Source organism: Scyliorhinus torazame, chromosome 17, assembly GCF_047496885.1.
Source record: "Scyliorhinus torazame isolate Kashiwa2021f chromosome 17, sScyTor2.1, whole genome shotgun sequence".
Taxonomy (NCBI): domain Eukaryota; kingdom Metazoa; phylum Chordata; class Chondrichthyes; order Carcharhiniformes; family Scyliorhinidae; genus Scyliorhinus; species Scyliorhinus torazame.
Genome location: NC_092723.1, coordinates 28,217,688 through 28,232,082, shown reverse-complemented (window position 1 = coordinate 28,232,082; position 14,395 = coordinate 28,217,688). Strand labels below are relative to the sequence as shown.

The window sequence follows — 14,395 nt, the reverse complement described above, 5'->3', positions numbered from 1 at the left end:
AAGCTTCACAAAATGACCATCTTTAAAAAGGCTAGCCAGCACCCGTTCTTAATTAGAAAACTGGGGATTGGAGCGAGTCAATATTTTAGAGAATGTATGCCAAAGACTGTTAGAGAGTGTTAATATTCTGGTATGGTAACCCAAGTAAGCTGGCCTGAATTGTCAACGCTGCAGGTAAAATCATTAGTAGATAGCAGACACAGTTCTGTAACAGTTAGAGGAAAGCTCAGGCCATCATTGGTGACCCCAAGCTCTTCAGATCATAAATTTGAAAGGCTCCCTTTGGGCCAACCCTTTAGAATGCCTTTGTCATGGTGAGACAATATCAAGAACGTGGGTCCAGAAATGGGGTCCAAGAAGTAGCAGGCAATTTTAGGGTTAAACAGACTCAAGGGGAAACAACTAGAATGTATGCATCAACATACCCAGTGTCACAAAAGCTAAAATTACAGCAGTGATATTGTCCACCTGGTGAGAACCTTCACATCTTTTGGTCATCAGTACACGAGTTCTTTTCAATCCCCACTGTCCCTCACAAAGGGTCCAAATACTGTACCCTGATGGGTCTGTTGCGACACCAGCAAAGGTCAACTCTGTATTAGCATGAAAATAGTGGGAGCAGCATAAACTGCTATGATCTGCAGCCAGGGAATGAGCAGTGCAGCAGATTAGACAGCCACTTCATGAGAGATATGGCTGTTGCTATATCTCAGGTGGACAGTGATTGAACAGACTCCTCATGCTCCAGAGAGCGACATGGCTCCCTGAACATTCGTGACAAAAAGACAGTGATTGATTAGTGTATGTCCGGTGAGTACATGACTCGAAACATGATCAGTGCCAGCAAGATCTGTACAAGGAGGAGGAGACACACGGGAATGTCTAGAGTGACAACCATCGTAAGAATGTGCCCTGGGACTCGAGGGAGCCTGATCATCTCACTTCTTAATCTGGATGGCGTTTAGGCCCAAGCAGTGAGTTTTGATACTACTGGATAATGAAGTCAGTCAAAGGTGATAAAGACAGTTTGTGTGTCACAAAAGGTTTGATACTGTGTAAAAGGGTTTAAATACCTTTTGTCGTGGAGCTCGATACGTCTGTGGTACCTTTTGTCGTGGAGCTCGATACTTCTGTGGTACCTTTTGTCCCTTTTGTCATGAAGCTCGATACTTCTGTGGTACCTTTTGTCGTGGAGCTCGATACTTCTGGGGTACCTTTTGTCGTGGAGCTCGATACTTCTGGGGTACCTTGTACAATAAAAGGAATTTGTGTTCCAATAATTTGAGAGTTTGAATCTTTCGTCTGGAACATTAGTTGGCCCAGTGCCCAATACTTACCTATGTTACTCAATTTATACCTTCCCAATTTGTCTTAAAACCAAATATCCAACCGGACAACATTTTAACATCTCATTTCACTTACTCATTAATGTGGAACCATTTACTTGGATAGATATCAGGAACATCTACAAAACAATACCGCCATTTAAAGGGAACTTCACTGTGGAAAGTAGTTTGTGCTCCCATCAACCTAAATAATTAGTTCCAATCAGGGGCACGATTCTCCAACCCCCACCGGGTCAGAGAATTGCCGTGGGCCGTCGTGAATCCCGCCCCCGCCGCATTCTCAGAAGGGAGAAAGGTCGGCGGGGCGTCAATCGCGCCGCACGCCTCGGAGAACGGCACGGGCGGGCACGAGGCAATGGACTTCGGGCCTGCCGATATTCTCCCGTCCGGATGGGCCGAAGTCCCGCCGACGTGAAATCAAAACACCTTTAAATCGGCGTCAACCAGTGCTCATGGTTGACGCCGACCAGCGTGGAGGTGGGTGATGGCCTGGGGGGTTGGCCGCTGGAGAGGTGATGGCGTGGCTGCAGTGTGTGTGTGTGTGTGTGTGTGTGTGTGTGTGTGTGGGAAAAGAGGGGAGAGGTGTGTGTGAAGTGGGGGGGGGGGGGGGGGGAAGAGGTGTGTGTGCAGGTGAGGTGGGGGGAGGAGGAGGAGGGGTGTGTGCGCGGGTGAGGTGGGGGGGGGGGGAAGAGGAGGAGAGGTGCGGGTGAGGTGGTGGGGGGGGGGGGGGAAGAGGAGTGGTGTGTGCAGGTGGGGGGGGGGGGGGGGGAGGAGGAGGAGGTGTGTGCGCGGGTGAGGTGGGGGAGAAGGAGGAGAGGTGCGCGGGTGAGGCGGGAGGAGGAGGGGTGGTGCGGGTGGGGGGGGGGGGGGGAGGAGAGATGTGTGCACGGGTAAGGTGGAGAGGTGTGTGTGCGGGTGAGGTGGGGGGGGGGGGGGGAGGAGGAGAGGCGGGGGCGCGAGCGGGAGTATGGGGCAGTGTGTGTGTGTGTGTGTGTGTGTGTGCGTGCGTGCGTGCGCGCATCACGGCGGGGGGGGCTCGAGTGCAGGGGACGGGAGGATGACTGCCGAGGATGGGGAGGGGGCCGTGCCGGGGAGGGGGGAGTGCGAGGGCAAGTGAGTTTGCCCGCCTGGCGCCATCCTCCAACAGTCGTGCCCATGTGGTCCATGCCACCTGGCTGTGGGGGGGGGGGGGGGGGGGGGGGTATGAGCAATGAAGACATGTCGTCGTTCCCCCCCGCAGGCTGTCTGTTTTCCAGTCTGCCAGCGATGTTGGCCGCCGTGGCGGCAGCCGCTAATGTCCATGTTGCCCTTGATGAGGAGGAGGAGCGTGCCAGAGAGGCGGCGCAGGCTGCCGCAGGAGGGGCAGGCGTCAGCCGACCAGGCTGGAGGGACACCCGCCCGACAGGACGAGGAGGGGGGGGAAAAAAAAAAGAGGACATCGCCACGGCAACGGAGGCACCCAAGGACGGGGCATACCGGCCCCGGCTGTCTTACCGTTTCCTGGGGTGCCCTGGCCTAGATGGGCCAGGCTGTGGCCCGGGCGACTGGGATGGCAAGCTTCCAGTCAGTCCTGCCCGTTGCCCACGGACGGAAGGGGGGAGCCCGAGGTGTTCCGGGACCTCCCCTACAATGGGACCCGGAACGGGCCCCAGCACCTCCTCCTCCCTCGGGGTGCCCAATGGCCCCCGGGCCTCTACATGGGTGGGGGATGCGAACGGACTGGCCATCCGACAACCCCCCCCCGGCATCTGGCACTGCCACTCCTGGAGGCCCGTGCTGGTAGCAACAAGGGTCTGCAGGTTTGCAGCCATGGAGCTCAGGGAGTTGGCAATCCCGGTCTGTGACTGTGCGACGCCGGCTAGCACATAGGCAATGGCACCAATGGCCATTGCCTGCTGAGACTGGGCCACGGAGTTGAGCGCCTCTGCTGCTGGCTCATGGCCTCCTGCGAGAGAGCAGCCATGTCCTGGGCCACAGACGCCGCCTGCACAGAAAGCCCCAGGCCTCGCAAACCACTCCATGTCTGACACCGTCGCATCCATTGCCTCCACCGTGGACGCCACCCGTGCAGTGTCGGCCTGGGTGGCACGCGTGACCGGCACCACTGCCAGCTCCTGGACGAGGGTGGACTCCGCCACCTGCGACTGCAGCCGCCGCAAGCAGGTCGTCACCCTCTTCGCTCGTCCCAGGTTCGGTGGTTGCATCAGACCTATGGGTGGGTGTGGTAACTCCACGAACCCGGGATTATTCTGGGCGGCAGATGTTCGCATGCGCCGGGCTGCCATCCGACCGCCCGGCCCCTCTGCTGCTCCTACCGGGACGGCTGTGTTGTGTGCACCAGTGAGTGTACCAGGCGCCTCATCACTAAAGTGCCCAACCGAGGTGAGCGTCTCTGCGATGGTGGAGGGTGTTGGTGACAGCAGTGGCGTTGTGTCGTGCGAATCGCGAGTCCATGGCACTTTGGGGTGGCGGTTCGTCTCCACCCATCCAATCTGTGTCACTGTCCTGTATTTCAGTTTCCTGGGTAGGAGTGTCCTGGGTTGTGATTTCGTGACTCGGCTGCGACGGGGGCCTGTGGCTGCCCCTCTAGTCGCTGGGTGGCACACGCCTGCGTCGCCGCACCTGCACGAGACGTCGTCTCCCTGTTGCTCCAGGTCTCTCCGTCTCCCATGGTCTCCGAGGGGCATCCTGCGGGCGTCGCGTGCCAGAGGGTCCGGGTCTCCGCGGGGCATCCTGCGGGCGCCGCGTGCCGGAGGGTCCGGGTCGCTCAGTCTCCCGTGGTCTCCGAGGGGCATCATGCGGGCGGTCTGCATCTGCGGGGATGGGTGCCTCGACGCTTGCTCCTGCGATACACAATGAAGCATGCATGTAGGGTTGGCACGCTGCCAAGTAGGGTTGGCACGCCGCCAATCTTTTGACGATAAACATTTCCCGCACGGCGTGAACCACGTGAGCCAGCGCGAATGAATGGTTAGACACGCAGGCGGTGATCAGGTGATATGGGCGATATGGGGACAGGCTGTCGGTGGCTCACTTGCTGGTGGGCCCCCGACCTCGGCAACCGCCCGGTCCTACGGTCCGCCAGCCAGTTCCAGGGCACTTTCCTCATTTCTGGTCAGTGGCCTCTCATCAGCTGGGCCTCACATGCTCCCTGGTGTTGTGTGCGCGCTTCTCCTGTGGGGGGAGGGGGTTGGTGGCAGGGGTAAAAGGCAACAGTGCTACACAGGTATATGAATGCATGCCATCGGTTGCACGTGTATTGCAGAGGTTAAGGTTAGGGCTGGATTCACTTGGGGATATGGGGGAGGGGGGGCTCACCCTGGCTGCCCTGACGAGGTCGTTCACCTTCTTGTGGCACTGGGTGCCTGTCCGTGGTGTCAGAGCCACAGCGCTGACGGCCTCTGCCACCTCCCCCCACAGACGCCGGCTGTGGCGTGGGGCGACTCTGCGGCCGTGTCCCGGATACAGGGCCTCCCTCTTCTGCTCCACTGCGTCCAGTAGCGCCTCGATGTCGCGGGACTGGAACCTCGGGGGTGAGCGGCGGGCAGCCATCCGGTCGGGTCTTCTGGTCTGGTGGGAGAGCAGTGCGCCTTTTGAGCAGTCACGCCATGCGGCGTGAATGACGCCGAACGGAGTGAATGACGCCGAACGGAGTGAATGACGCCGAACGCCGTGAGCCAGCGCGAATAGCGTCATGCTGCTGCTCGCCCATTCCGGGCCGGAGAATTAGCGACGTTTGGGGCGGCGCGATGCAGGTGTGATTCGCGCCGTTTTTGTTGCCGGTCATTGCACAGATATCGGAGAATCCCGCCCCAGATGCTTGGGAGGCTGAACCAAAATGTCCAATTAGAATCTACAGGAGCATCCACAGGTAACCTCGCTGACCCATCAGGATGCCCAGGGACCTTAAGGAATGGCAAATGAACCTGCAAGGCACTGTTGATTATTTTTATTAAGATGTTCAGCCTTCAGACCTCAACGAATTGTGATGTTGTTCTTTCCACACCTAGTATTGCACAAGGCAATCTTCCAATTCCATAGCTATTTTTTCCCTGGAACAGGTCATTAATCTGTCACCAGAGGCTTATACCTTTAAGGGTGCCTCTTCACATCAAGCATAGCTGACCAAGAGTCTTCCCCACACTTTACCGCCTGCCTGTATTTGGTATGTGATGGAAGGATTACACTGCAGTTTAGATGCAGAGAAATAGAGGTGATCGGAGCATTTGGATTTAAAGCGGTGATATATGGGACCAAAATTTATAGTAGAAAAATGATAAGTGCGCACAACAGTGAATTCTTACATTAAATAGGAAACGGGAGACGTCACTGAAGAGAAACCAAATTTTTACTTCTGGGCACAAAGTATTAGGTTCAGGCACTGGAGGGAATTCTGCCATCTGGTGATGCTTCACTTGTCCATCCAGCCAACTTCAATGTCTACACAAACTTTGGACATGGGGTTCTTGGCGGCATTTTGACAGACAGTAATCAAATGATTCATTCAAGAGCCACTTATTATCCTTTGTAATTTTTGAGAACAGAATGTGCTGCAACATAAAATCATGCTCCAAGCTTGCTTTAATCACATTTACCCCATTTTCTACAGTTGAACTGTATGTCAGAAAAACTAGTTTTAAGTGATCGATATTTCATTGAATTTACAGTGCAGGAGGCCATTCGGTCCATCGAGTCTGCACCGACCCACTGAAAGAGCACACCAAGGGGAATTTGGCATGGCCAATCCACTCGTCACATCTTTGGACTGTGAGAGGAAACCGGAGCACCCGGAGGAAACCCGGGTGCTCCGCAGACACTGGGAGAACGTACAACTTCAGTCACCCAAGGCTGGAATTGCACCTGGATCCCTAGAGCAGTGAGGCAGCAGTGTTAGCCATCTTGCCGCCCGACATGGTGTATTGTTAATATTAGAAATAAGGTAATGGAATTGGGTCTATTTTCGTGCTTTTGCGTAAAGAAGGGTAATCCTGTAGTTAGATTCATGTGTCAGACAAGTTGTTTGCATCTGGGGATTTTTCGTTTCACTTGAAAACATGCATCCGTTGGGCTTAAAGAGTCTATGACATAAAAAGTAGACAAGGTTGTTGTGGTAACTAGGGGGAACCTTAACATAGGATTGCAAGTTTAGCTGACTTTATAGTAGTTCGCTTTAGGAAGCGGGAGAGGAACATTTTCTAAGCTTTGCTAGAAGAAAAGCCATATCATGGAGCAATGGTGAAGAAAGCAAGAAACTAAGAACAGCTAGCCAAGGAACTGGAAAAAATTGAGAAGTTGGAGTTGAGGTTAAAAATGAACAGAAGAATTGCCTTTTGAGAGTAGGACACCGCTTATAAAAAGGTAAAGACACATCTGGGAAGAGAAGAGCTGATGAGGTTTCCTGCAAACAAGCCACATATCTGAAGCAACTTGCAAGGTTGGGTGTCCTTATTTCCAGTGCTTGAAGAATAATATTCTGTTGGGGACCGAGTATCTGAATTGTGTGTAAAAGCATTTGAGAAAGGAAACTCGAGAGGAGAGGAGCTTTGTTTGAAAAACCAGGAATAGATTATTAATGCAAACAGCATGGTTTTTGAAAGATGATTTTAAAGTGGCCTTTTTGGGATTGAAGAGAAATCCACAGAAGATCAGTTGAGTGGCATCAGCCATTTGGTTCAGAGTGGGATGTTATTTTTGAAAACTGTACACAGTTTGAGGCTTTATAATCAAACTATTTCTCTTGTACTAATTTGCAGTCCTATGACTGTTCCTCGAGGTTCTTTAAAAAGTAGTTCCAATCTACTGAGCCAGTGTCTATCCTGGAATCTCCCCATCCAGTATTCACATCAACCAGATCATAACAAAAAAAAAAAAAAAAAAAAAAGTTATATTCCAAAATACATGAGCCAGATATCTACAACACTGCCACTATACACATACCATGTCTTTCTCAGATGTTTATAGAAGGAGCAACTACAAAGAACAGTACAGCACAGGAAAAGGCCCTTCGGCCCTCGCCGACCATGCTGCCCGACTAAACTACAATCTTCTACACTCCCTGGGTCCGTATCCCTCTATTCCCATCCTATTCATGGATTTGTCAAGGCGCCCCTTAAAATGTCACTATCGTCCCTGCTTCCACCACCTCCTCTGGCAGCGTGTTCCAGGCACCCACTACCCTATTTTATTTGTAATAAACCCAAAATGTCAATGTCTTCACATTCTAAGTTTGTATGATATGACAGTCTCTTCGCATCTTCTGACCTGCAGAAAATCCATTTTTCTACCCACTTTTGGGTCTATAATTGCCTGCATCGTACTGTATTTCCATTTTGTTTTAGTTGCAGAATGTCCCCTTTAGCTTATTGCATGGGGTCTATTCAGTGCAATTTGCCCAAAAATCTACATGAACAATGCACAAGATTGAAATTCCAACCTCAAATTGTGCACTACAAATTGTTCTCAAAGTTGGCCTAGTGCTCAAAATAGGCTGGCCTCGTGCTCAAAATAGGCTATGACCCCAGGGTAAATTACTCCCCATTGGCAATTTCTGCTAATGGTGCTGGTTTGCAGGTCTGAGGCGGTTTGAAAATAGAGCTGACCTTTTGGGTACAAGGAGCCCAACTGGGAACACAAGAACTAGGAGTAGACCATCTGGCCCTTTGAGCCTGCTCTGCCATTCAATGAGATCATGGCTGATCTTGTGGACTCATCTCCACTTCCCTGCCTGAATACCAGCTCAGAGTTTGCGTAACTATTTATGGGCTATGAGCACAGTAGTTAGCACTGAGCACCAGGGTCCCAGGTTTGATGCCTGGCTTGGGTCAATGTCTGCGTGGATTCTGCACATTCTCCGTGTCTGCGTGGGTTTCCTCCAGGTGCTCTGATTTCCTCCCACAAATCCCAAATTTGTAGTGGATAAAGTTGGTCAAATAAAGCCATAAAATACCTGCAAAATCTTTGTACCTTTGGATGTTGAATACAAAACAAGAAGTAACAAAGAGAGATTGGGAAGTAGAACGCCAACAATAACGGAGGTGGCTAGCAGTTTTAATAAATTCTCTCCAATCCCACGATTGGTCCAAAGTAGCTTATTTAATTAATGGACCAGATAATCAGAACAGGATATAACTATTTAATTTTAAAAGATTACAGCACCAAACAGGGAGTTTGCAGTGATGTTGGGCGAGAAATTATCAAAGCCAAGTTATATTGAAGCCTACATTTAAGGCACCTCACCATTATCCAGACTCCTGAATGATCACAACATGGTCCTGCAAGGCTGTTCAACCACATGGAAATGTATTACAGCAAAGTCATGAGAGAAAATGGGCAAAAAGGGAAATTAAAGAGAGGGCAAATGAAATAAAATTGTTCATTACTTACGTTCAGGTTCACAAACAGCCTGTAATGGTGACCAAGTTGAATTTTTCCAGCAAGTAATATATTTTTAACTACCTCTCCGAAACACGTAACCTGGGTCACATTCGTAAGTAATATTCATACCCACAGGAAAAGTGGTCTGAGACAGAGGGCGAAATTCTCCCGAAACGGCGCGATGTCCGCCGACTGCCGCCCAAAACGGCGCCAATCAGACGGGCATCGCGCCGCCCCAAAGGTGCGGAATGCTCCGCATCTTTGGGGGCCGAGCCCCAACATTGGAGGGGCTAGGCCGACGCCAGAGGAATTTCCACCCCGCCAGCCGGCGGAAACGGCCTTTGTTGCCCCGACAGCTGGCACGGAAAAGACATCCCCGGGCAGCGCATGCGCAGGAGCGTCAGCGGCCGCTGACAGTTTCCCACGCATGCGCAGTGGAGGGAGTCTCTTCCGCCTCCGCCATGGTGGAGACCGTGGTGGAGGCGGAAGGGAAAGAGTGCCCCCACGGCACAGGCCCGCCCGCGGATCGGTGGGCCCCGAACGCGGGCCAGGCCATCGTGGGGGCACCCCCCGGGGCCAGATCGCCCCGCGCCCCCCCCCAGGACCCCGGAGCCCGCCCGCGCCGCCTTGTCCCGCCGTTCAAAAGGTGGTTTAATCCACGCCGGCGGGACAGGCAATTTATTGGCAGGACTTCGGCCCGGAGAATCGAGCGGGGGGGGCCCGCCAACCGGCGCGGCCAGATTCCCGCCCCCGCCGAATATCCGGTACCGGAGACTTCGGCAACAGGCGGGGGCGGGATTCACGGCAGCCCCCGGCGATTCTCCAACCCGGCGGGTGGGGGGGGTGGTCGGAGAATAACGCCCATATTGTCAGTTCAAAAGCCATTTTTCAATACTGGAGGCTGCTCACAGTTGCCTTTTTCAACACAAGAAAAAAAAAAAGTCAGCTCCTATGCCTCGCTTAATATTTAATTGGTGGTGATACACAAATGTACTATTTTCACTACATTTAATAACACTTCCCCACCCATTTTAAAAAACAAGTCATTACATCAATGCAGGAGTGTCCCAGTAACTATATACGAGATTGAAAACCTAGAACCGGTCCATTTCCAGGCATTTCAAGCTGATCATTGCCAAAATAGCCATGCATTAGTCTCAAGTATTAGACAGGTCTTCCTGTAAAAATAAACTGGGCTTGTGAAAGGGGGAATGGGGAAATAGAGAAAAAAAAAATAATGTCCAATTTTGTGCCATTGACAAAATGTGAATCAGCCAATTTAAAAACTATTCGAGCTCAAGAAATGGTTACTCACGTGGTTCACAGGTAGGTGGTGGTGGTACAAATGTGTTATTTTCAGTACATACAATAACACTCTTTCCAACCATTTCAAAATTGACATCACATTGATACATGATAGCGTCCTGATAACTGTATGAAGGTCGAAAGCCTGAAGTAATCTTTCCATTATCAGGAGTTTTGGGGCGAGCACATTGAACAACTGCCAAAAATAAGTTTTTAAATCAAGGTGTTAAAGACTAGCATTAGTTTTAAGTGTCATAGACAGATCTCAGTGTTAAAATAATTGGTTTATGAGAGGATAGATGGAGGAGGGGGGGGGGTTTAGAAAGGGAAAGAGAAATAAAGTACACAAAAGGCAATGCCATGGCTATGATTTTCTGCCCCACCGAAGGGGCCACCCACAGCAGGTTCCCCAGCAGTGCATAGTACAATCTGATTACAGCCCAGCTATTAATACCATTTTCAACTCTTATTATCTTGACCAACAGAATCTAGAACCTCAAATATTAAATCATTGGATAATCTGTCTCAAGTTTAGCATTTTTTGTAATATCCCTTCGTCCAAATCTTTCACAGTTTACTTACATTATAAATGACCCTCAACAGGTGCCGGATTGTGACGACTATGGGCTTGTCACAGTAACTTCATTGAAGCCTACTTGTGACAATAAGCGATTATTATTATTCCTTTTCTCTGGACTGCAACTTCCTTTTCTCTAGACTGCAATGTTAAATTCTGATCTGCCCAGGCTCGTTCCTTGAGCATTGGAAGGATTTTTTTGCCCGTTTGAATCGTGTACCAGAGGCATAGGCGAGATTCAAACATTGAAGCTCGGAGATCATGTGACTACCATTCTACCCAAAATAATTATTATTTCTAAAGCTTGTCAACAAGTTAAATGACTGGGGCTTATTCTTGCCAACAAGTTAAACGACTGCGGCTTATTCTTGCAGCATTTTCTGAAACAGCAGAATCACGTATGCAATCCTCTAATCCTCTGGCACCCCAGAGTCTGGGAAAGACTGAAACAGTGCGCTTAAAGGCTCTTGAAATTGGACATGGGCTACGGCTCACAAATTACAGACCAGTGACAATATCTATTATTTGTGCCCGTCTGCAGGACTAAGGAGGCTTTCAAAAATATTTTATGGGCGATGCATCAAAATTAGCTAATAATAATAAATGTCACAAGTAGGCTTACATTAACACTGCCTGCGATGAAATTCTTCGAAAAGCCCCTAGTCACCATACTCTGGTGCTTGTTCGGGTTCACGGAGGGTGAATTCAGAATGTCCAATTCACCCAACAAGCACGTCTTTCGGGACTGGAGAGGGATCCCACACAGACACGAGTAGAACATGTCGACGCCACAGATAGTGACCTAAGCGGGAATCAAACCCAGGTCCTTGGAGCTGTTAAGCAGCAGTGCTAACCACTGCACTACCATCCTGTCCTAGATTGTCACTTCCAAAATAGATTTCAGAAGAAAGAGGAAGACGTGGATTCTATTTAACATCTCATCCAAATGATTCTATTTGGCCTCATCCAAATTATGGCACCTCTGCATTGCTCCCAGCCTATTTTGTGTCACAGGTCCTGGAGTGGGATTTGAAACCACATCCTTCTGGCGAGGAAGCAAAACTGCTACCAATAGAAGCAGTCAACTCCAGCACATAACAGGCACAGATCAGAGTTCAAGTAGATGAGCAGGGGCCAGGATTGGGTGACAGGCAGAATAGGCAGCCATGATGGTGACAATGTGGCTGGAAGTTCAGGTTAATATGGCACCAACTTTAACCTCAGACAATAGTCAGTGACAAAGTTTGTGGTGGGGACCACAGACAATAATCCTGGTACCCTGGCCAATATCTGTCGGCTGCCTTTACAGAGTAGTTAGTTCAGCTGCAGTCTAGGTACATTCCCACAAGGGGGAAGAAAACAAAGCCGCTGCTCCTTGGGTGTGAGTGAGGGAGACAGGGGAGGGAAAAGAGATGAAGCAGTGAAAAAGGGGCCTTGAAGTCGGAAGGTTGATGAGGCTAACGTTTTTTTAGCTTTCCAAAATGGTTTGATGAAGTGCCTCAGAGGTTTGTCATAAAGTCCATGGCCCATGGCATGGCAATGAGAGTACAGCAACAGTGGACAGTTGTTTTCAGTCTGCAGGGTGGTAAGCGGTGGGGCTCTCCAGGAGTCAGTATTTGGCATACTGCTTTTCTCGATGACCTACACTTCTGGGTGTGAAGGACAAATGAGACAACGTTCTCCCGCCGACCCCCACTCGGAAGTGCTCTAATCAATTTCCAGCTAACCACTTCAAAATCTGCTTGCGGCGGGGTGGGGGTGGAAATGGAGTGGAAAGCACTGAAGTGGTTGATGTTTATAAACATTTGGGATAGAGCACTTCAGAGTTACTCCAACCTGCGAAGGAAGGCGAATAAAGTAAGTCTGACAGCTTGCGTGGAAGTTGCCCAAGGGAAACCAACAAATAGCTTGCAGTTCAAGGATCTGAGGGGTTTAAACACAGCTGACCAGTTTCACTTTCCAGGAATTGACACATGGGGCATCATTCTCCGACCCCCCGCCGGGTCGGAGAATGGCCATTGGCCGCCGTGAATCCCGCCCCCGCCCAAGTCTCCGGTACCGGAGATTGGGCGGGGATCGGGCCATGCCGGTTGGCGGGACCCCCCGCTCAATTCTCCAGCCCGGTTGGGCCGAAGTCCCGCCGGCGTAAATTAAACCTGGTATTTACCGGCGGGACCAGGCGGCGTGGGTGGGCTCTGGGGGGGGGGGGGGGGGGGGGGCGCAGGGTGATCTGACCCCGGGGGGTGCCCCCACGGTGGCCTGGCCCGCGATCGGGGCCCACCGATCCGCGGGCGAGCCTGTGTGCCATGGGGGCACTCTTTCCCTTCCGCCACGGTCTCCACCATGGCGGAGGCGGAACTGACTCTCCCCACTGCGCATGCGCCGGGAAACTGTCAGCGGCCGCTGACGCTCCCGCGCATGCGCCGCATTTCCGCGCCAGCTGGCGGGGCAACAAACGCCATTTCCGCCAGCTGGCAGGGCGGAAATCCCTCCGGCGTCAGCCTAGCCCCTCAATGTTGGGGCTCGGCCCCCAAAGATGCGGAGCATTCCTTACCTTTGGGGGCGGCGCGATGCCTGTCTGATTGGTGCCGTTTTGGGCGCCAGTCGGCGGACATCACACCGTTGGGGGAGAATTTCGCCCATGGTGTTTCAAGAGTGGTACATTTCTTTCCCCCCCCCATTGACTCTCTAGCTTCCAGACAGGGGTCCCTTTACTAAGTGCAACCTCCCGGTGCCGGGAACTAAGCCAGCAGGAGGCCAGAGCATCGGAAACGTATTGGCCAGTTTTCTCCCAGGTGCTGAATTTTCCACCGCATCGGTAGCATCCTACCGAGGCCCATTCCCCCACCCAATTGCCATAAACCCACTAACCTGCACATCTTTAGTATGGCCAATTCACCCATCCTGCACATCCACCTTTGGACTGTGGGAGGAAACCCACGTAGGCATGGGGAGAAAGTGCAAACTTCACACAGACAGTCACCCAAGGTTAGAATTGAACCTGGACCCCGAGCGCTGAGATGCAGCAGTGCCAACTACTGTGGCAATGTGCCGCCACTTTGTCCAACTTGTACACAAACATCTCCGGCTCCAAATCTATGTCGCAATGGAGTATGTAGAGGGAACTCTGGATAAATGAACAATTAAAACCAGTAACAAAAACCTATTTCCTTTGTAATACCACAAATTAAGCCAACAGCTGTTAATATGATGTAGTCAATAAACCGGTTTATGCTCAAACTTCAGATGGCAATTGAATCCAATACCGATAGTTCTTTACCTTGACATCTTGGTGGATTCCTGCTCCACTCTTTTGTTTCTGTACAGATGATGGTTTCTTCACCGATCAGGAAAAGGCCCGCAGTGCATGAATATTTTGCTACACTTCCATATATCCAAACCCCTCCAGATGGTGGTGATGAAACTGTCCCATTACTAATAGGTGGAGGATCAGGACACATGACAACTATGGAAAAAATGAAATTCAGTCAGTCAGAGTATCCACAACTAGTGGCAAAGATATTTTCACTTTTCCACTCGCTTATAACTCAAATGGAGAACCAATCTTATGTAGATTGCTTATGGGGGCATGTGGTGGCAGCATGGAGTATGAAGGATTCCAGCTATGTTTATATTGATGCTATTTCATTTCATACATTTGAGATCATTGGATGTGAGCCATCTGTATTCTGCGAAGTAAAGATCAAAACAAATCTCGAAGTTCACTAGTAAACAAATTACTGTATCATGAAGTGTTATTTTGCAGTATCTAATATTTGAAGAATGTTTACAG

General features: G+C 50.9%; 1 protein-coding gene across 3 annotated transcripts in view; it reads right to left on the bottom strand.

The window, feature by feature from the left end:
* LOC140393804 (zona pellucida sperm-binding protein 3 receptor-like) overlaps positions 1-14,395 on the bottom strand; it is a 42,822-nt gene that overhangs the window by 7,588 nt on the left and 20,839 nt on the right. Inside the window, exons 5-7 of one of the 3 annotated variants that reach the window (XM_072480259.1) lie at positions 13,883-14,068; positions 10,036-10,221; positions 1,074-1,214 (exon numbers count right to left, since the gene is read on the bottom strand). In XM_072480259.1, coding sequence (XP_072336360.1) covers positions 1,074-1,214; positions 10,036-10,221; positions 13,883-14,068 — 513 coding nt within the window. Of the gene's footprint in view, positions 1-1,073; positions 1,248-10,035; positions 10,222-13,882; positions 14,069-14,395 lie in introns of all 3 variants that reach the window. The other 2 variants (XM_072480258.1, XM_072480260.1) reach the window with 2 other exon arrangements.